Below are 22,494 nucleotides of genomic sequence, written 5' to 3' on the forward strand. Positions count from 1 at the left end.
TAAGATTGAGGACTAAAGTCAAAGGTCCTAGAATGGGGAAATATACATAAACCTTTTTGTTTACTCCTTCACAATCATGAGTCTTCTCCTCCCAATATTGGTTAGTGTACATTATTGAGAATAATTATGACTTCACTCTTTCTGACAGCCACTAAGTATGTATTAAGTCCTTGAAAGAACATGCAGAAAATACAAAGTAAAACACTGGGATTCAGAACTTTTCATTTCAAAGCTACAAGATATCTCAAAGGTCACAGAGCCCATAAAGGCTAAGGTACAGAAAGGTTGAAATCTAAGCTCATTTAGCCATTTATTGAACCCTATGCCAGATACCAAATAGGACTTTCAAGGAGAAACTGACGAAAAGCACAACCACCGAAAAGTCAGCTGTGGAAATGAGCTCCATATTGACACTGCGGGAACCCTGGAAGTACAGGGCAGGAAGTAGACTGCACTCATACTGCCCAGAGGAGTTCAGGGCACAGACGCTGCAGTGGCCTGAGCTCTGAAGACCAGCTCTGTCATTTACCTGTGTGCCTGATGCCAGGTTACTCTCTTAAACTATCTATGCCTTGGTTTCCAAATCTATAAAATAGAGATAATAATAACACACCTATCCTGTAAAGCTGAGGTATTAGAAAATGTTTAAAATATTTGGCCCAGAGAAAGTTCTCTGTATTCTTTTGCTTTCAGCATCTTCCCTTGGGGCTCTTTCTGCTGTGCTTGAACTTCAGAATCCTCCTTTATAGAGTTTTAGAGTTTTCTACCCATCTGTATCAGCTGGCTATTTATGAATAAAACACATCTCTTCTTACTCTAAAATCTGGGTCTGCTGCTTACTCCTCTTTTGGGTTTCTTATTCATTTCACATGCACAAGATATTCCATGGCCGGGTGGTGGGGGGACACGCCTTTCATCCCAGCAGAGGCAGGCGGCTCTCTGAGTTTGAGGCCAGCCTGGTCTACAGAGTAAGTTCCAGGAGAGCCAAGGCTACACAGAGAAACCTTGTCTTGAAAAACCAAACAAACAAACAAACAAAAAAAGAAATTCTGAAGACAGCTAGACATCCAAGATTAAACTTAAGTCACACATGCCTCAATTCCTCCATAAAATCTAACTTGGACCAAGAATCCCCAGAGAAACAGATCCCTGGAAACAAGGCACACTTATCAAATGTCTACAGGGAGAGACCCACAGGAGGAAAACAAAAACAAAATAGCAACCCCTACTTTAAAAAAGCAAGAGAAAAGAATCATTTCAGACTGGGTTTGTGGATTTTACCAAAGTCGCTGGGAAGAGCAGCTATGATGTGGCCACTTCCTCATCAACTACACCTACTCCACAGTCACTGCAACTGTGACATGTTCTTCCTTATCAGTCTTTAAACCCGCCCTAGACTATCAACTGCTTGTAGACATTATCATATTTCATCCATTCTATCACGAGGCACAGAAGAGTGACTAGCACAGAAATCTGATGGATAAGCTGAGCATGGTGACATCTGTTATCCCAGCATTCAGAGGCAGAGGTCAAAGTTCAAGTTCAGTTTAGTCTACATGTCAAGTTTAATGCATCCAGGGCTTCATACCAAGATCCTGTCTCAAAAAGCCAAAAAGATTTGATGAGTAAATTGATAAAGTAAAGAGCAAACGTAGGAGCAGGACTAAAAGCAGGGCGACGCTGCATATGGCACAGTACATGCCTGTAATCTCAGCACCCCAGAAGCTGAGGAAGAAGGTTCCAGGGCAGTATGCAGTACATAGAGGGGCCTGTCTTAATAACACAAAAAGAAACAAAGACGGGGGTAAAGTCTCCAGGATAATTCATAAAGTCCTAGCAGCCAAGAAAGCCTTGGCTAGACCCCTACAGGACAGGTTAGACCTAGAAAGGTTTTCAGTATGTAAGAGCACCAAAAGTTCAAGATCATCCTCAGGCAAATAGTGAGTTTGGGGCCAGCCTGGTCTACCTGAGAGTCTGTTTCAAGATAGATAGACAGACAGACAAAAAGATAGAAAATAGGGCCCAGCACATGTAAAATTATTCACTTGCAGCAATAACCATACTTTATGAGCAAGAATTTGACAAGATCAAGTTATCTATAAGTCAAAGGACTTATATATGAAAAACAACAACACTCTTTTGGTTAACCTTCACTTTGATTCTCTCAGCAAAGAAACAATGCTTTGAGGTCTTGCTTCAAGTATTTAAAAGGGGCAGTTTGCCAGGCATGATGTGCATGCTTGTAATCCTAGCTGCCTGGGAACTGAGACAAGAGGCTCCTGAGTTCAAGGCCAGCCTGGGAAACCTATCAAGACCTTGTCTCAAAAGAAAATTTAAAAATAGGGCTAGTGTTGCAAAGATAGCTCAGTGGTTAAGAGCACATATTGCTCTTGCATAGGACCGGAACCCATGCTGGTAGTTTACAATTCTCTATTACTCCAGCTCTAAGGAATCTGAAGCCCTTTTCTGGACCCCACAAATACCAGCACTTATATGCATGCACACATACACATAAATTAAAATCAATCCTTTTTAAAGAAAAGATAAAGTGGCATTAGTATAGCATCTAAACTCAGAGGGCTATTGTAAGTAATAAATGAGATAATAAAGGTAGAGAACTTTAAATGGCAACAGACTTAAAGACTTGATAGCAGTGTCCATTTCTGCCAGTAGTTCTACCCTAAGCCCATCTTTCTACCCTCCTCTCCAAGGCAGAAGAGGCTATAAGCAATGCCTAAACTGCTTCTCAGCTTCTACAGAAAGTAATAATAAAGGCAGACAAAAAGGTCAAACTGCTCTTCCAGACTATGTGTGTACTAATGACATCTGATTTTGGAAAATACAGGCATAATATTCTGAAGGAAGAATCACAGCTTGTGCCTCCTTTCCAGGGCAGAAAACGGCATCCCATCTTAACCAGGCTCCTCATTATTTTTTTCCAAACTGGACTCCAGAGGAAGGTGTAAGGTCTGTCAGTCACACAGGAAACGCAACATGAAAGCAACTCTGATCTACAGGAAACTCACAGCCTTTTTTTTTTTTTTTTTTTTTTTTTTTTGTAGGTTCAACCTTTAGTTTTTGAGCTCACTTCCATCTCCATCGTGACATCCCCTAATCAGCTTGTGCCTTCCTTGTCACATACTTTCATTCCAAAACTTAAGTAGTAGCTTTGTAGTAGTCTATCTGCACATCTACACACTGGACTGTAAACTGGTAAAGACCCTGTCTTACTCACCTTTGACTTCCCAAGGCATGACACACAGTAAGTCCCCGCAGTTACATATTAATGATGTGTAGGTCACCTTGTCATTCACTAGCGAAAGCTTGAGCACAAACAGCAGGAATGATGTCAGTAAGAAGACACACAGGCTGAGGCCTGTCCGTTCAGACCTCCTTCCTCCTGGAGTGTCAAGATAACATCCTGCTTCTCAAGTTACTTTCTTAAACCAGAAGGAAAAGGATAGAAGCGATTCACAAAGATTTTCCTGACAACAAGGACATATTCTTTCTTGGAAATAACAAGCAGCGAGGGTTCTGGGACAGATGCTAATGGTTGACCTCAGACCTAACACTGAAATATGTATCATCTTCCTAGTAGTACTTAAATCCTTAAAGCACTAAAAAAAAAAAAAAAAAAGTCAAAAATTAGCCAGGCATGAGTGGTACACACATGTAATTCCAGCACTCACGAGAGAGAGGGAGAGAGGGAGAGTTCAGGGACATCATGGGGCACATATCAAGAGCCTGTCTTTAAAAAGTTAAGACATAAGAAACTATCTCACTGAAGAGCCATGACCAACAAACCATGAATTTTAATTTCAGTACACTAGTTACAATTTTAAGGTGCTTTCAAAATACCTCAGTTACTAGCTGCCAACTGTGAACACAGAAACCTAAAACTAGACGGAGCCTGGGAGTTATTTGTACAACCACTTCACCTTTCCAACCAAGGAAAGGTGAAGCTTTAGTCAAATAGCTTTAGTCGCCAGCAGCTGCAGGTAAGAACGAGGCCACCTGTTACCTATTAGTCTTGTGCTTTCCTCTTATCAATTCCACCCAGAAGGGGAAAATAAAAACAAATTATCCTCATACCATACCAAGTAACTATCAATTCTTCCTGAACCTACTCCCCGAGACTCTTCACCAAGCTATCCCATACCAAACCCAGAGCAAGAGCCCTCAAAAACCCTGACTCTCCAGAGCCTAAGACACTACTTCCCTCCCTGACAATCACCACCCTCCCTCCTGTGTTATCTCTATCCATATGCGATCACACCACAAAACAACTCTCAAGTATCACTGAGCATTTGGCCTCAGATTGCCCCTTATCTTTCTCACCTTCACTCTTTCAAAACCCTGTTCTTTCATTCCTTTCAAGCCCAAGAAACCCTAGTAATTCAATATCTCAACTGTTAAATGGCTATTAGATAAAGGGTTTACACCTTTTCAAGTTCACCTTGAAGGAACCCGTGAGAGACGGGGAGAGAGGATGAAAGAGAACGAGAATGAACATGAAGTAGAAAATCCTTCAACAACTGGAAAACTCTCCGTAGCCCTCGTCCCAGAACCACCACCATACTTACAAGGCCATGCCTCTTAACCCATGACTACACAGGGGAAAGTATTGTGTTCCAAGCAGTTAGCACAGGAATTGTTACAGAAGTGACAATGTCTGTTCAGTGAGCAAACGTACTGGTTCTGTTACACAATTATTCATTCATTCATTCATTCACAATTATTCATTCATTCGTTGACCAAAACTTTACTGAGCATGCGGTATGCACAAACCCTAGAATACAAGAATAAAATGGTCCCTACCTAAAAATAGTTTAAAGCTGTAATACTAGCATAACAGCATTGTTTCCCGGTCTGCGTCCCCAACTTCCACGTCAAGCTCGCAGTCCTTCCCCACGCTGAAAGCCTCGGCCTTCCCTCACGGAAGTCCACGCCCCTGCCATTAATGCTACCTCTCAGCTAGCCCCTGAGCCCTACCTACCTTGGACCTGTATCTAATAATCTCAAAATCTTTAACGTCCCCATCCCTCCGGCCTCTGCCCTGCCCTCCACCACCACCCTGAAAGCTACTGCCAATCTACTGCACCAGGAATGTCTCGGGGTCCCCGAGCCTGAAGCCCCAGATTTCCCCCACGGAAAGCCAGCCTCCCGGTCAGCTCCCTTTCCTCAGGACCTTCCCCGTCTCTCCTAGGACCTCGGCCCCCCTCCCTCCCTCGCTCTCCTTCCACTTTCAAGCTGCCTGTCCTCTCTCGTCTCTCCATCCCGCTTACCTCATCCAGCTCCCTTTCCGCAACAGCACCTCCTCCAACCTCCACCTCCACCACTGCCGCCATCTTCGCGGCCGGCCCCCACCCGGGCTGCCCGCGAGCCAGCTGCTTCCGCCGCTCAGGCGCTCGTAGCCAATCGGAGGCGGGGACTGGGCGGAGCGGCAGACAGGCAGATAGATGCCCGCGGGGAGCCGGGAGAGCGTCTACCTGCTCTTTCGGCGTTAAGGAGGGACGACCCTCGAGGACTGCCAAGCTTCAGCAGGAAAGCGCTTTCGGAGAACGAAAACTCGCTCTTGTGCTATTTTGGCGTAAATTTCCCACCAGTCCTCACTGTGGAGAGGAAAAGGGAGAGTCCCCGAATGCGCAAATTTCGCCACACTCCCTAGCTTAGGCTACGGGTAGAGACGCGTGTGCACCGAGAACTACATTTCCCATGCTGCACCGAGGCCAACCCGGAAGTGTAAATTACACTTTGTACGGGAGGACAGTGGAGAATAAAAATATACATAAAAACTCAGGCACACTGCGTTTGTTTGTTTGTTTTGTGGGTTTTGGGGTTTTGTTTTTTTTAGATGTATTATCTGCTGTTTTGCCTGGGTGGAAGTCACCATTTCAGAAATAGCGGCTTCTTTAGGACCCAGAACGCATTCCTGAGCCTCAGGGTGGCACCGGGGCCAGGAGGCGGAGACCTCGGGACTGAATTGGCGGGAGAATAAGATTGGAACCCCGTGGCTGAGGCTGCCTCGACTTCTTAAAAGTTCACGGACGCGGGTGAGAGGCATTGAGGTTTGTCGATTGGAGAGGAGTCGCTGAAAGGGAGGAGGGTGGCCAACAAGAAAATGAGCAGAGCAACCCGTTCCGTGGTCCGAAGCCTCGGACGGAGAGCTGAAGAACCTGAAGGGACCCCCAAGAGCTGCAGATAATTTAGCTAATCGTCTATGTGTTTCTTCCTCTGACGTTAGATATGTAAGAACGAGTTAAACAAAAATCCCGCTCTCCAGGAGCTCACAGTCTTTCCAAAAGATAACTATATAGTTGTTACATGAAAAGGACTTTGTTAAATACCAAGCGAGAATTGGCAGGATGGAGCTGTTACTTTGAAGTGGTTACGGTCTTTCTCTCTCTCTCTCTCTCTCTCTCTCTCTCTCTCTCTCTCTGTGTGTGTGTGTGTGTGTGTGTGTGTGTAAGAGAGAGAGAGACAGAGATTGATACTGAGATTTGAACATCAAAATAAACAGGTTATAAAGAGAGCAAGTATTTCAAGTAGGAGCAATAACATGAGGAGATAGGAACAAAACCTGAGTGATGACTAGATTAGAAAGCCATTATGGCCAAGAATGTATTAGGATTCATGGACTCATATATTCAGGTAAGAAACGTAAGTAGAGTATTTAAAGAGAGAGTCAGGTCTGATGGTATATACTACTCTTGAGGCTGAGGCGAAACTATTTGATCCTAGGAGTCCAAGACAACCGTGGCATAAGCATGATGGCCCCTGCCTGAGACCCCAACATCTCGGAGGCAGAGGTATCTGGAGTTTAGAGTGGGCCGAACAGCATAGTAAGTCCTTCATCTCAAAAACAGTTTCTTAAGGGCCAGCAAGATGGCTCAGTGTGGGGCTGGAGAGGTGGCTCAAAGATTAAGGAGACCCACCTGACAGTTCACAATTGTTTGTAACTCCAGTTCCAGGAGATCTGACACCCTCTCTGGCTTCAATCTGCAAGACTCACATGATGCAAGGAGAAAATCTGACTTGTGCAAGTATATACCCATCTACCACACACAAAATAAATAAATGTGAAAATATGAAAGTATTAGCCAGCTTGGGTTACATAACAGATACAAGGTCAGCCAGTGCTATGTAGCAAGATCCTACCTCAATAAGTAAATAAATAAATCATTTGAGAGACCCTCACCTAAAGACATTCAGATATCTTTTGTTTTGGTTTGGGTTTTTTCAGGACAGATTTTTTTTCTACATAGTGCAGGCTGTCCTGGAACTCACTTTGTAGACCAGGCTGGCCTCAAACTCAAATCTGCCTGCCTCTGCCTCCCAAGCGCTGTGATTAAAGGCGTGCCACCATCACACCTGGCTGACAGATATCTTTAAGACATTTGTTACTGGGGCTGGAGAGATGGCTCAGAGATTAAGGGTGCTAATGCTGGGTGCTCTTGAGAGGTCCTGAGTTTAATTCCCAGTCAACCACATGGTGGCTTACAACTATCTGTAGTGAGATCTACTTCCCTCTTCTGGCGAGCAGGCATACATGCGAGCAGAACGTTGAGTATTTAATAAGTAAATTTAAAAAAAAATTGTTACCAAAGGATTATTGAACCTGAATGATGAACCCATAAGAGTTCGTTTGCTTTCTTAAATTTTGCACATGTTTACATTTTCAGCCTGGACCACATGTCGTGGTGCATGCCTTTAACCCCTGCACTTGATAGGCAGGGACAGGCAGATCTTGTCAGTCGAGATACGAGCTTGGTTTACAAAGTGAATTCCAGGACAGCCAGGGCTGCTATACAGAAAAACCATGTCTCAAAAAGCCTAAAATTTTAGTCTGGGCAGATGGCCTAGTAAGTAAAATATTTGCTGTGCATTTGGAGTTAAGATCCCCAATACCTACATAAAAATACCAGGAGGCTGTTTGTAGTGGTGAAAGCCTTTAATCCCATTACCCAGGAGGCAGATTCCAGTCTGGTCTACATAGCAAGTTCTAGGCTAGCCAAGACGGAGACCCTGTCTCAAAAAAATAAAAAGACTGGGTAATGGTGTCACATGCCTTAAATTCCAGCACTCAAGAGGCAGAGGGAGGTGGATCTCTGTGAGTTTGAGGCGAACCTGGTCTACAGAGGGAGTTCGAAAATAGCCAAGGCTACACAGAGAAACCCTGTCTCCAAAAAAAACAAAAAGAAAAAACAACAAACCAGGAGTAGCAGCTGGTGCCTGTTAATCTCAACCCTGGGAAGTAGAGACAGGAGGATTCTGGGGACGTACTGGCAAACCCTGCTAGCCAGTCTTCGAGGTAGGTTAAGTGAGAGTCAAGAGCTCCTGTCTCAAGGAAAGGAGAGGACGATAACAGGTGACATTGATCACTGTCTGGGGAGCACATCCGAATGCCCTCATAAAAACTTTCTGAGCTATGGATGGTGGCTCACACTTATAATCACAGCACTCGGGATGGAAGCAGAATTGCCAGGTTTTCAAGATCAGCCTGAGCCACAAAGGAAGTTCTGTACTTACCTGGGCTACAGAGTGGGACTGTCTCAAAAAGAAAAAAAAAAAAAGCAAACCACACAAACAAAAAAAGTCCACTACACTACCCAGATAAAACTTTGTATATATTTTTTACTCTTTTTAATTTTTGTTCTGTGTGTATTGGTGTGAGGGTGTTAGCTGCCCTGAAAACGGTGTTGCAGCCTGTGAACTGCCATGTGGGTGTTGGGAATTGAACCAGGTCCTCTGGAAGGACAACCAGTGCGCTTAATCACTACGCCATCTTCCCAGGACCCCAAAATTTGTATTTATTTCTAGATAGGTTCTTGCTATGTTGCCCAGGCTGGCCTCAAACTTTTATTTTATTTTATTTTATTATTTTCTTTTGAGACAGGGTTTCTCTGTAGCCTTGGCTACCCTGGACTCACCCAGGCTGGTCTTGCCCCTGAGTGCTGGGATGAGAAGTGTGTGTCATTGCACCCAGCTCTGGCCTCATACTCTTCAACCTCACTCTCCTTCATAGTTGGGATAATAAGTGGAAGACACTACACCTGGCTCCTGTGAGCTTTTTAAAGACAAAAGAAGTTAGAAAACCAATGCTGATCCATCTCATGGCCCCAAAATACTTTATTTTAAATCAGGGTCTGGCTCTGTACCCCAGGCTAGCCTTAAACCTAATTATCACAGACTAGCCTTAAAGTCTGTGTTCTCTTGCTCTAGCCCCCCAAATGCGGAGGTCATAGGCATGGAACACCACACTAAGCTTGGGGAGATGGAGTGCTAATTTAGTAAGATGAATTGAGCCGCCAAGGCAGAATTATATAATGTATTTACTGTACATTTACTGCCCATCCTTATTGTGTCCTAGGGACATAGAGATGAATTGACACCATTCATGTTCTTGGAAGCCCACCTAACTATAAATTCAACATTAGTATAATAATTGTTTTTAATTTGCTGCTTTGTTTTCTTGAGGCTGTCTCACAGTTGGGAGGGGGACGTCTCTAGGTGATTTGTTCCCTGCAGGCTGCTGGTGGCCCTGAGAAGTGAGCCAACTGTAAGAATTCTTATTATCAAAGAACAAGAATGAGCCCCGTGGTGGTGGCACACACCTTTAATCCCAGCCTTTGGAAGGCTGAGGCAGATGGATCTTTGAATTTGAGACCAGCCTTGTCTAAAGTGAGTTCCAGGATAGCCAGGGCTATACAGAGAAACCCTGTCTTGAAAAAAAAAAAAGAGTAGCTTATGTTAACTTTTGTTATTTTTCTTTTCTCAGGAGTAATGTGAGGATTCTTGTTCTCTCAAAAGCTACCAAGAGCAAAACATAGGCAGTGTCTCTGCGGTCACAGAAGATAGCCTAGGAGGAAGCATATCTGTCTGGCACTTAAAGAAGCTTGATGGCGCCTGTGAAGATCAGCCATGTGGTGTCATTTTCCTCTCAGGTATGTTAGTCACAGGCCATGATTGCTATCATCTTGATAATTAAAAGGAGTGGATAGAGCCGTGGATTATCATCTTGATAATTAAAAGGAGTGGATAGAGCAGTGATGCACGCCTGTGATCCCAGCACTCCGGAGGCGGAGGAAGGCTGATCTCTGTGAGTTCCAGGCCAGCCTGGTCTACAAAAGTGAGTCCGGACAGCCAAGGCTATACAGAGAAACCTGTCTCCAAAAGCAAAACACAAAAAAAAGGAGTGGATTAGTGTAGGAAACTTGTTCACACTGTGTAGACAGCTGACAAAGCCCCGCCTGTCTATCCCAGAGTCCTGGAGGAGCAATTTGGTTATTCTGCCATTGAAATTAATCAAGGGTACTCACGGCTATACTTGACCTATGAGGATGTAGAACTCTCTAAAAGTTCTACATTTCCCACCTTGAGCTAGATACCAGACTCTGGGCCCAGTGCCAATCTATCATGGGGTATATTAAGGATTTACTGCATCCATTTAGCCCTTCTGTTTCCTTTTCATTACACTGATCTTTTTTTTGCCATTGACATGTAGGTGGCTAAGTCTATTGCACAACAGTATTATTGGCATGGCGGAATATATTAGCTTCCCTGGTTACCAGGCCCTAATGGCAATATTACTACATGGTGATTGTAACAGTCAAACACATCCCCACACAGGGCTGGAAAGATGGCTTAGTGGTTAAAAGCACTTGTCTTGCAGAAAACTAGTTTCAGTTCTTAGCCCCTGTGTGGTAGCTCACAACCATCATTAATCCCAGTTCTAGGGGATTGATCTATGTGGTACACATACATGTATCCTGGCAAAACAGTCATGCACATCAGAGAAAATAAATAATTTTTTTAAAATCCCCACATATTTCAGAGAGCACCCCTTAGATGGTACTTAGGAATTACCTATATAAACCCACAAAATTAAATAAAGATTATCTTCACCCTTCTTACCTGCAGGTCAGCTTGAACTGTCATCATTGTCCTTCTCCCTCTTTTTCTTATTTTGTTTTTGAGACAAAGTCTCACTATATATCCTTGCATTGTCTAGAACTCCTTATGTAGACCAGGCTAGCCTCAAACTCTCACAGATGCACCTGCCTTTGCTCCTGAGTATTGTTTGCTTTTGAAGTTTTAGGGGATTATGGTTTGTTTTGTTTTTGTTTTGTTTGTTTGTTTGTTTGTTTGTTTGTTTTTTAAGAGAAGGTCTTGCCATATAGCTCAGGCTGGCCTTGAACTCACTGTGTATCCCAGTGAGTTAGCGTCAGATGCTTAAATTATCCTGCTACAGCCACCTGGGCACTAGAATTATAGGCATGTACCACCATACCCACCTTCAAATGTTTTGTCATAGAGTCTTAGAGAATATTAGCAGTCTTCTAAGTTCATGGTCTCTGTAGAGACTGTTCTAGAAGCTGAAGAAAAGGATGAAGGTATGTCTTTAGCCTCTCTCCCCAACCCATAGTCTACCTAGAGATTTATTTTATGAGAAAAATATTTATACACATGAAATTGCAATTAAGAGAAAGATTTTATTGCTGAAACAAACAAACAAACCAACCGAAAAAAGAAAGGAAGGAAGGAAGGAAGGAAGGAGAAAGAAAGAAAGAAAGAAAGAAAGAAAGAAAGAAAGAAAGAAAGAAAGAAAGAAAGAAAATACAATCTCTTGCTTGGTATAGCAGTGCGTATCTGTAATTCCAGCTCTCAGGAGTAGTTTATGTTTGAGGCCAGCCTGGGCTACGTAAAAAAAACCTTATTTCATAGAATTATTTTAAAGATAAATAAATGTCTGTGTAAAGGTCTTATGAATAAAGAACTATTAATATAGTGTAGTGTTAAAAGGCTATATTTTTTAGAAACCTGGGGTTCTGTTTTGTTTGGTTATTTAGCCTAAGGTCTTAGGTCAGTTTTGAAGTGCCTCCCCCCCCCCCCGCCTCCATTGCTTCAGTTTATTTATCTAACTAAGCAGAAGTAACAGTAAGAACTAAAGAATCCTTAGGAGGATTACATGAGGTGGTCTGATGAGTGAGTTAGAGGTGACTGATACCTACACGGAATGAGCTCCCAGCTCTCTGAGCTCCTGGGCACCCCCCCGGTGCCCTTCTGTCATGTTGAGGGGCCTCCTCAGCAGGTTTGGAATTATAGACATCCCTTTTCTTTAGCTGTCCTTTTTTTCCCTGTGTGCTCAGAAATCTTCCTGATGTTTCTCTTCTTCTCTCTGATGTAGGATCCCAAACATCCTGTGGAGAACTTGCTGAACCCAGACAGTCATAGGGGACCTTGGCTCAGCTGTCCTCAGGACAAGAGTGGGCAACTGAAAGTGGAGCTTCAGCTGGAGAAGGCAGTGCCCATAAGCTATATCGATGTCGGTGAGTGGATTTCCAGGGCCTCTGGGACTCCGAGGGAAGAACACAGGGGTGCGATGGTGATGACTCTAACCACTCCCCTTCAGTGCCTCAGTTCATTCTGGCTGAGGGGCCTTCTGGAACAAGCCCGCTAGATGTGAAGGGAAGATTTGGTCTGGTGGAGAACTCCAGGGTCTTCATTCATAGAGAATTCGGTGGAACCGAGGCCACTCCTCGGTTGTTAAAGTCTGTGCCTAGTACATGAGGACTTGAGTTTGACTCCCCAGAGCCCACATTTAAAGCTAGGCATGGGGTAGGGAGATTGCTTAGTAGGAGAAGCACTTGCCATACAAGTATAAGGATCTGAGTTTAAATTCCCAGAATCCATATAAGAACCAGATGGGGCAAGCTGGTGTGTCTAGCACAGCAGTGAACAACAAAGACAAGCTGCCTCAGACAAGACAAAGTGAAGAGAGCCAGGCCTGAAGTTATCCCCTGACCTCCACACACACCCAAACTCCCACACACACACATAAGGCCAACTGTGGTGGCCTACTTTCTGTAATCCCAGCACTTGGGCGGTAGAAATAAACTTCTGCCTGGATATCACTGATGTGCTTGCATAGTTCTGTGCCAGCTTGACACAAGCTAAAGTTGACTGAGAGGAGGGATCCTCAATTACGAGGATGCCCCCTGTTCAAGACGAGCCTGCTCTACAGAATTAGTTTCAGGACAGCCAGGGCTACACAGAGAAACCCTGCCTAAAGAAAAGAAAAGAAAGAGAGCAGGCTGAATAAGCCATGTGGAGCAAGCTAGTCATTAGCATCATGGCCTCTGCATCAGCTCCTGCCTCCAGGTTCCTGTCCTGTTTGAGTTCCTGTCCAGACTTCCTTCAAAGATGGACCACAGTGTGAAAGTTTTCTTCCCAACTCTGCTTTGGCCATGCTATTGTATCACAGCAGTAGTGACCCTAGCTAGGAAAACTGGCCTCCTTGATGAGCTTCAGGTCAGTGAAAGACTCCGTCTTAAAAAGACAAGGTGGTTGTGCTGGAGAGCTGGCTCAGTGGTTAAGAGCAGTGGCTGCTCTTCCAAAGGACATAGGTTCAGTTCCCAGCAGCCACGTGGTGGCTCACAAACATCTGTAACTTCAGTTCCAGGAGATCTGACTCGCTCTTCTGGTTTCTGAGGACACAGGCACACAAATGGTGAAACAGACATACATGTAGGCAAAACATCTAAACACATATAATAAAATAATTTAAAAAAAGACAAGGTGGACAGCACCTTAGGAGCAACGGAATTGCCCTCTTGCCTCCATGCGCCGGCAGCACGCATGCATGTCCACGCATTCTAACGAGAACACAATGTGAATAGTGCTTTATGCTGTGAACTCCCTTGCTTCAGTGTGGATGGTCTGGATAAAGCCAGGGCATTGGCCTAACAATACAAAGCAACAGATAGAATCCTTGTACACCTCTAAAGACACTGAAAAGAAGACTGCAGAGGAGTTTATAGATTACAAAAGTTGACGCTGGGTACTGGTGCATCCCTTTAATCCAGGCACTTGGGAGACTGAAGCAGGCACATAGATCTCAGTGAGTTTGAGGCCGTCCTGGACCACATAAGTAAGCTCCAGCCCAACTAAGGCTACATAGTAAGACTCTGTCTCAAAAACAAACCAACAAGAAGTTGGCCTTAGAATTCTCTAGTCAAAAAAAATGGTTGGAGACCACTGTCTTGCCTTTCTCAGGACAGAAAGATGTTTGGTTCCCTAACAGTGCCTTCCAGGGTGGGTTTCAGGCTGAGATGGCCATGGTGAGCCTTCACCGTCATTTAGAGGACTGGGGTTTCAGTCCATTCCGGTTGGTGGCTCCCTGTGTGACCCCACGTGTTGCCAGCACTTTCTGGCTTCTGACTGGCTCTCCAGTGGAGTGTCCCCTCCCCCGCCCGCGCCCCCGCCCCCCAATAGCTTCATCAGTCCTTCTCATCCTTACCCTCTCTCCTTTTTGTCCCCAGGGAACTGTGGCTGTGCTTTCGTACAGATTGATGTGGGTCGTTCTTCCTGGCCCCTGGACAGACCTTTCGTCACCCTTCTCCCTGCAACCATGTTGATGTCCCTCACTGATTCAAAGGCGGGGAAGAACCGCTCAGGGGTCCGGATGTTTAAAGATGGTAAAGAGGCAAAAGCGGATGTGGGGACAGGAAGGACAGGTGCAATGTACAGACAGGTCTAAGTGCTGCCAGGTGCAGATTATGGGAGGGAGCCTGTGCAAGGCTTAGGTACAGCTGGCAAGGGAACAGGGTGAGCCGATGCTTGCGTGTGAGTTCTGCCTGGTGAGAATGTTGGGGGTTTATATTTACCTGTTGGTGTCTAATACATTATTGTGTTTTAGGGTTTTGATTGTTGAGACAGTCTTAGTGTACAACCCAGACTAGCCTTAACCGCTTCCTGCCTTTGCCTCCCAAGTGCTAGAACTGCAGGCATATACCACCCCACCAGTGATTGACAGGATTTTATTGGGCTCAATATGTTTACTTTCTAGCACAACAAAAAGGAGGGAAAAGTATAGCATAGATTTTTGTATAGGGTAAAGCTGTGCGCTGGCTATATTTATTTAATATGTAGTTTCGTGAATTCTGCTTATGCAAATCTGTGTTCACTGGGCACCGTAACAGATGCGTAAGGTTTGATTGCTGGACTCTAGGGAATTGCAGTCTGTCTCTCTGTTTCAATTGGAGGGTTTTGTCTTGTTCTAGAGGAAGAGGGAGATTTTTGGAGGTTTTGTAGGTATATGGGATGGTATACCAACGAGATAGTGTTAGGAATCAAAGCTGGGAGGTTTGTGGTACTGGGGTTTGGGACTGAAGGCTGCATAGTAGCAGTGCGAGGGAGGCTGTGGCCTCGTGCTCAGGCAGATGGAGACTGGTGTGGGACTGCGATGGAAGGGTGGTTAGAAGACAAGGAACTGGGCTGAAAGGGCCCTGCCTCGCCTGTTTTTCTAACCTTTCCCTGAGCAGCAAAGCCTAAAGGGACTTGTACTGGTGATACCATTCTTCCACCTCTTGGCATTTCCTGTATGTAGCTTAGCCTTGGCCTGTCTTTCCTTTCTTCAGATTGGACTTTTTTCCTTCCTGCTTTCTGGCTAATAACTATTCGTGCAACGCATTTTCTTCTCTGTTTTCAAGCCCATGTGCACATGCGCGCGCGCACACACACACACACATGCACACACACACTCCCTCTCTCTCTTCTCCTCCCCTTCCCTTACCCTCTCTCCAGGGTCTCATGTGGCTGCTTTGCAACCAAGGCCAGCCTTAAGCTCCTGATCCCCTTGCCTCTCCCTTCCACGTGTTGAGGTTATAACTATGTACATCCATGCCCAGCTCTTTTTTCTTTCTCTCCTCTTTAAATATTTATTTTTATTTTTTAATTTATGTATATGTGGGAGGGATGTGTGTATGTACTTGTGCCTGAGGAGGCCAGAAGAGGGTATGGGGTCCCCTGGAACTGGAGTTCCAGGCAGTTGTAAACCACCTGACATGGTGTAGGAGCTAAACTCTGGCCCTCTGCAAGAACAACAAGGGGCCAGAACTGCTGAGCCGTCTCTCCAGCCCCTCCTTTGTCTCTTTTTTCCTGGAGATGATTTCCTGACTCCAGCCTCAGGAGAATCATGGGATCGACTTCGATTGACCTGCTCACAACCGTTCACACGTCATCAGTCCTTTGGCCTGGCCTTCCTACGAGTGCGTTCCTCTCTGGACTCTTTGGCTGACCCTGTGATGGATCCCTCAGCCCCTGGGAGCTCTGGGCTGAGCCAGGTATGCTCAGTGTTGGAGAAAGGCTTATTTTCTCTAACTTTTTAGTTCCTTCCCTCCCTGCCTCCTCTCCCCCATCTCCCTCCATGTGCCCATGTTTCTCTCACTATGTTTTCTCTATTCTCTATCCCCTGCTCTTCTCCCCTCTCTCTCAGATAGCCCTGGCCAGGTCCAGTCTGCTAAGAGAGAGAAAAGCCAAAGAAAGAGAAGCCTGTGAGCCAGAGGGAGTTTAGGCTAGGGGAAGAGATTAGAAGGGCAGGACTGTGAAGTCTTTAACTGGTACTCCTGATACCAGGGGAACATGAAGGCCAGCAGGAACTTTGTTATGCTAATGGGCACCTCAGCTAGCCATTTGTCCCTTCTGCCAGCAATGAGGGCAGTAACTCCTTTTGGAGAGAAGCCAGGAGAACTGGCTTCACAAGTTCCTGAGTGATGCTGACTTTTACCTAACCACCAGAATCCTCCTGTAGCCCTAGCTGAGCCCACTTCTGGATATCTGGACTGCCTTCTGCAGTTTGGGGAATTGGAGTCTCCTTTAGACCTAACACCCTGGTCTTGTGGAATAAGACCTTTCTTTTATATAGCAGAGATGTGAGTGAGCCTTGAATACAGTCCACACAAAGCTGTTGGACCATTTGTTCTTTAGCTAATTGAACTTGTTTTTGGATCTCAACTTAACTGCATACGTTATTTCTGGGTTTGCAGAGAACTGTCACTTTCAGCACTTGAAAGCCCCAAGGCAACCCCTCTGACATTGTTTTCTGCCCCTTAGATATGCCCCTGGCCACATCATTTCATCTGAGCACTTGAGAGGCAGAGGCAGGTGAATCTCTCATGAGTTTTGTTTTTGTTACCTCCTGAGTGCTGAGAGGTGTGTGCCGCCTCTGCCTGCCATTGGGATAATGGTTTGTTTTGTTTTGTAGACACAGGGTTTGTCTATGTAGGCCTGGCTGTCCTGGAACTCCCTCTGTGTTTGACCTCAAAACCCAAAGAAATCCACCTGCCTCTGCCTCCGGAGTGCTGGGATTAAATGTTTGTTTGTTTGTTTGTTTGTTTGTTTGTTGGATTTTTAAGGCAAGATTTTTCTGTGTAGCCTTGGCTGTCCTGACATTAGCTAGGCTGGCCTTGAACTCACAACGATTTGCCTGCCTCTGCCTCCCTGAGTGCTGGGATTAAAGGCATGAATAATGTTTTTTTTTTTTTTAAATGTCCAAATTTAAGTATATTTGGACATATATATATATAATATATTGAGACAAGGCCTTTCTCTGTAGCTGGCCTTGAACTTTCTACAACATACACCTAAACAGGTTCATTTTATTTATATGCAAATTTGAAGTATGGATAGATAATGACTTTAAAAGGTTCTAAGAGACAAACTCCAAAAGTTTGCACATTCCGACAGCCGCCATAGGCCTGTTTTACCCAATAGTGTGGACTCTTTTATCCCGAGAGCCCTTCTGATCAGGACAAAACCCTTGACGCCGTGCTGCAGCGTCACGGATCGCTCACACCCGCAAATTTGCCCTGGAAATGTTACTGCAGATACAGTCATGTTGCAGTCCGAGGCGGCAGTGTCCCCCGCTGGTGAGTCTGGGGATTGTTCACTTCTCCATTTTCTCTTCAGAAGTCTTCTGATGCCCTGGAACCTGACTCTAGCCCCTGGCTGACTAATCCTTCTATCCGGAGGACATTCTTCCCAGATCCGCAGACGTATGTACCTGCTGTTATTTCTCCAGTAAGGGAATGACTATGTAGCTGATGGGCACAAAAACCCGTCCCCTGGCCCCCTGGTTAATCACTTTAGATCATGTCGGGATAGTGAACCATGTTTCTTGGATCGACTGAATAGAATGATGTCTGCATTGTGAGTGAAACCAAATGCTATTTTTATGCAGAAGCACGAAGGAAATCTCAGAGCTCAAGGGTATGCTAAAGCAGCTGCAGCCGGGGCCTCTGGGGCGGGCAGCCCACATGGTACTTTCTGCTGCCCGTAAGGCGCCTCCAGCCCATGTGGTGAGCCCACACGACAGCCATGGGGAAGCAGGTTCCAGCCATCCAGAGAGTGCAGGTGAGACCTCATGATCTAGCCTTACTCTGCCTAGCACTGCCCTTCCTCCCTGACTCTACCACAGTGTATTGGGATAACTTAACTGTTGGGAAGAAGAAAATTAAAGCCTATACAGTAATTGAGAGAACACTGGCCTAGGAATCAGGATCCTTGTCTTTGCCTCAGGTGGCTCATGTTTACAGGAAAAGAGATAAACCAAACAATCCCTAAGCCTGTTGCAGGGTTAGTGCTGTCCTCTCAGAAAGGCAATTATAGTGATTGCCTCGATCCCAACACTTGCAAAGTGGAGGAGGCAGAAGATTCAGTAGCCAAGGTCATTCTCCGCTAGATAGAGAGCTCCAAGCCAGCTTGAGTAACACGAGACTCTGTCTCGAAGAAGAAAAGAAAGAAATGGCCGCAGTCATCTAGGGCTCTTTTGAAAAGGATGCTATTCCAGCGTGGAGGCTGGTGAGTCCACATCTCACAGTGTGGCAGCGATTTCATCAGTGACAAACAAAGGGGAAGGAGCGAGTACCAGCTAGAAGCCCTCGGGTTAGCGCTAAGCTGCCCTCGGGACCCACAGGGATCCGGCTGCGTCTGCCTTCCGAGCGCTGGGATTACAGACGTGCACCACGCGCACTCCTGGTAAAGTCACAGCTCTTTGCAACCTGCTCACGGCCGCGGTGCCATCTGCTGCTGGACACCACGCTCTCCGAAGGGCCCCTCAGTGCACACAGGCAGTGTAATGGCAGGCATTTCAGAGGCTAGCGGGCGGAAGTTGATAATTCTGAGAGGAGACTGAAAAGAAAGCAAGCATTGGGATATCGGCTGTTGATAAGGCACTAGGATTGTGTAAGCACTGGGAAGCACATTCACTGCTGTACCAAGTGCTTCTGAAATTCCAAATAAATATGTAATAGTGATTGCTGGGTTTTGCTGACACGCTTTTGACAGGTATTTATTGACTCTATGTGATGGCCTTGTACTGCGCCAGCAATGCTATAATAAACCAAATAACAATGCTCATATCTTTAGAGATGCTTCTTTGTATCACACAAGGAAATCTAAAGCTATAACTGTGATAAATACTTTGAAGGAAAAGACGATAGGATGAAAAGACTTCAGTCAGAGAATCCAAGGAAAGGCCTTGTAGGAATAGAGAATGAGAAAAAAATTAAGCAAAGAAGATAGAATATCTCAAAAGGAAACTTAAAGTGTGGAGGCCTTTTGAAAAGTGCTAGATTGTTTGATTTTCGTTTTTTAAGAAAAGGTCTCGTTATTCATCCCAAGTCGGCCTTGAACTTGTCCTCCAGCCTTGCTTCCTGAGTGCTGGGATTACAGGCATGTATCACCGTGTCTGGTGTGATGAGAAATAATTAATGAGCATTTCTAATGCAGAGCCCAGCGCAGAAGAACAGAACAGGAAGAATGAAACAGGCAAAAGGAAGAGACGAAGAGTACAAGAGCAAAGGTAGGTGTGCAGCGGTCACCTGCAGGCCTCGCTGCTCTCGGAAGCCTTTCTCTGCTCTTGCTTCAGTCAGGCCTGGGCACTTCGGGTCCTGATCTCTCAGCCTACACCCACGAAGACAGATGCCCTTGTCCATATGTCACCAGGCTTGGAGCCAGGCAGAAACTGGCCCTGTAGGGAACCAGAATCAGGTGTGTACACTGCCTGTGATCAAAATGTAAATCGTATGTCAGAGGTCGAGGCCTGGAAGACTTCCGGGTGTCCACCACTGGCTGCTGGGAGATACAGCAAGTGTCAGGCCATCCCGAATTAGTGGCTGCCGGGGTCTGCGGGGACACCCAGAAAAATGCGGTGATAAAGATGTGTTTGGAGTTTCTTTGGGGGTTGATAAAAAATGTTCTGGAAATAGTTTGCTGAGCTTGGAAGTATCTTTAATACATATGTCCAACGGCTGAATTGATGTTATGTACATAATATGTAAATTTTAAAATTAAAAACTGTCAGGCATGATGACAAATGCCTTTAATCGCAGGAGTGGGAAGGCAGAGACAGGCAGACTTCTGTGAGTTCTGGAAAACCCTGGTCTACATAACACGTTCTCGTCCATACAGGGCTACATAGTGAGACCCTACCTCAAAGTTAATTAACTTTTAAAAACTGAGAACAGTGGTAGAATCTCTGTTGTCAGAGCTCAAAGGTTAAGATTAGCTGCCTTCTTCCCGTCTGCCATCTTGAGTGGGAAAACAAGGCTCTTACTAACTTACTGTTTCCACTCTCTTCTCTGTGCTTCTGGTCTGCAGTCTGTTTCTTCAGCCTTTATTGTGTCTCCCACATAGCTGGCCTTAACCTGTTCTTTCCCACAGACCATCGTCCAACTCAAGTTCTCAGCCAAATAGGAGGGGTCCAGGAAGAGCAAGGCAAAGACAGCACCAACCTCGGACCAAAAATGATGGCAATGTTGTCCGAGCTACTGGACAGTGTCCCGTTTGTACAGGTTGGATACATGTATTACTGTGGGTGCGAAGACCAGGGGTTCATTCAGGAAGATAGGAGGTCTGTGAATACTGGCAGGAACATTTGGTGGGGGTGGGGAGACAGCTGAGTGGGGAGCGTACGTGCACAACCGTGAGGACCCGAGTGTGCATCCACAGCCCATGTCTGTGTAAACAGGTTCCCGGGACTCCCTGGCTAGTCGGTCTAGACAATGAACGAGCTCCAGGTACAATAGGAGGCCCTGTCTCAAATAATCAGATGGAGAAGCAAGAAGATAGCCAGTATCACCCTCTGGCTCCCATAAGTGCGTGCATTTGGTGCATACACACCAGACACAATTTTGTTGCACGCACACAGAGTTTTGATTTGTCCAGGCCTGGTGGCAATGTTCTTTGTGCTTATAGCTGATCTGATCTGGTCTGAGGTGCTCAGCCCTGGGGAACTTTCTGAACAGACAGTTGCACTGTGGCAGCCGCCTGGGGGCAGGCCCAGTTTCGTAGTCTCCTTTTCTCCTGCTTAGGCTCCTTCAGCTTGGACACTCTTCCTCTGCATGCTGCCACCTGTGGGGAGGCCTCCCCACCGAGGCCGGCTTCTCCCTCCTCCTCGTCTTCCGTGGAGTCTGTGCTGTGGGTGTCCTCCCCAGAGAGCTCACTGCCGCCGTCCCGGGTCCAGTGCCCTATCTGCGAGTTACACTTCTCAGCGAGAGAAATAGAAGAACACGCCAGCATGTGTGGGGAAGCTTTTCCAGCCTGAGCCACAAAGCTCTGTTGACTATGCTGGAGCCTGGGGAATGGCTCTCTCGTGCCTAAGAAGGGCTCGTTCTCTCCCTCCACCTGTGGCCTCAGCACTGTGCTGAGGATGCTTCTGGACCCAGCTTGCTCCCCATTCCCGTTGTCAAGGCTTTGTCACTATGGTACCCAATTCTCACAAGGACATTTTCCCCTTGGAGCTTCTTGGGTAGAACTGGTGATCTCTCCAGGCCCTTAGGACACTATCTAGAATGTGTTTCCCTCAGAGAATGGTTCTTACCTGATGCTCATTTTCCTGAAAGGAAAACTGAGGCTCAGTCAGGGGGAAAATATTGCCTCGAAATTATAAAGCACCATTATGTTCTGGGAAGATGAGTGGGTCTTTTTTTTTTTTTTTTTAACTTTTAAAATTTGTTTCATGTGCATTGGTCTTTTGCCTGCATGTTTGTCTGTGTAAGGGTGTTGGATCCTCTGGAACTGGAGTTACAGACAGTGAGCTGCCATGTGGGTGCTGGGTATTGAACCTCAGTCCTTTGGAAGAGCAGCTAGTGCTCTTAAACACTGAGCCATCTCTCCAGCCCGACAAGTGAGTCTTAAATGTGAAACTGACCTTCTGTATCCTTCATAGGTCTCTGTTCTAGGTGTAATCAGGTGACTGCTCTATAACTTTATACTTCACTTTTGGGTCTGAGATGGACCTTCAATAACAGGAAAACCCTTCATCCTCCTGCTCATAGGGCTGTTAAAGGGACCAGAAAGATTCCTATCAAGGAATAGATGGTTTGTTGTTGTTAAATATATATATATTTACCTTGGGCCAGGCAGATATTTCACCTACATTGGCTCAATAGTCTCATCATCTGTCTCCCAGCCCCCATCCAATGCCATCAGCCTTAACCATTCCTATCTGGACTGCCTTCCATCCATAATCCCATGGTACTTGAATTCTTTATCTGGGCCTTTTCACACCATTATTGGAGTCCTTCCTCCAGGCCCACACGATTTCTTCTCCTTGCTAACCTATCATGACATGCTCCTTCCTCCTCTCTTCTCGTCCACCTGCCTCCTGTGATTCTCCTGCCCTCTCCAAGCCTGGGAACCTTAACCAGGCTT

The 22,494-nt window shown here is 45.7% G+C and overlaps 2 protein-coding genes across 3 annotated transcripts in view; one reads left to right on the forward strand and one right to left on the reverse strand.

Annotated features, from left to right (window-relative positions):
- Positions 1-5,386, reverse strand: part of Rnf121 (ring finger protein 121) — a 53,862-nt gene extending 48,476 nt beyond the window's left edge. The window contains exon 1 of the mRNA XM_055623167.1: positions 5,286-5,386. Coding sequence (XP_055479142.1) covers positions 5,286-5,348 — 63 coding nt within the window. The 5' untranslated portion in view covers positions 5,349-5,386. The remainder of the gene's footprint in view (positions 1-5,285) is intronic.
- Positions 5,387-5,841: 455 nt separating this feature from the next.
- Xndc1n (XRCC1 N-terminal domain containing 1, N-terminal like) overlaps positions 5,842-22,494 on the forward strand; it is a 30,261-nt gene continuing 13,608 nt past the window's right edge. Inside the window, exons 1-11 of one of the 2 annotated variants that reach the window (XM_055623616.1) lie at positions 5,842-6,068; positions 6,742-6,842; positions 9,779-9,944; positions 12,188-12,329; positions 14,322-14,477; positions 15,946-16,124; positions 17,749-17,834; positions 18,020-18,192; positions 19,570-19,642; positions 20,503-20,633; positions 21,153-21,258. In XM_055623616.1, the coding sequence (XP_055479591.1) occupies positions 9,900-9,944; positions 12,188-12,329; positions 14,322-14,477; positions 15,946-16,124; positions 17,749-17,834; positions 18,020-18,192; positions 19,570-19,642; positions 20,503-20,633; positions 21,153-21,258 (1,091 nt within the window). In that variant the 5' untranslated portion in view covers positions 5,842-6,068; positions 6,742-6,842; positions 9,779-9,899. Of the gene's footprint in view, positions 6,069-6,741; positions 6,843-9,778; positions 9,945-12,187; positions 12,330-14,321; positions 14,478-15,945; positions 16,125-17,748; positions 17,835-18,019; positions 18,193-19,569; positions 19,643-20,502; positions 20,634-21,152; positions 21,745-22,494 lie in introns of those variants that run through there. The other variant, XM_055623617.1, reaches the window with a different exon arrangement.

Source organism: Psammomys obesus, unplaced genomic scaffold (assembly GCF_907164565.1).
Source record: "Psammomys obesus unplaced genomic scaffold, mPsaObe1.curated_primary_1811, whole genome shotgun sequence".
NCBI lineage: Eukaryota > Metazoa > Chordata > Mammalia > Rodentia > Muridae > Psammomys > Psammomys obesus.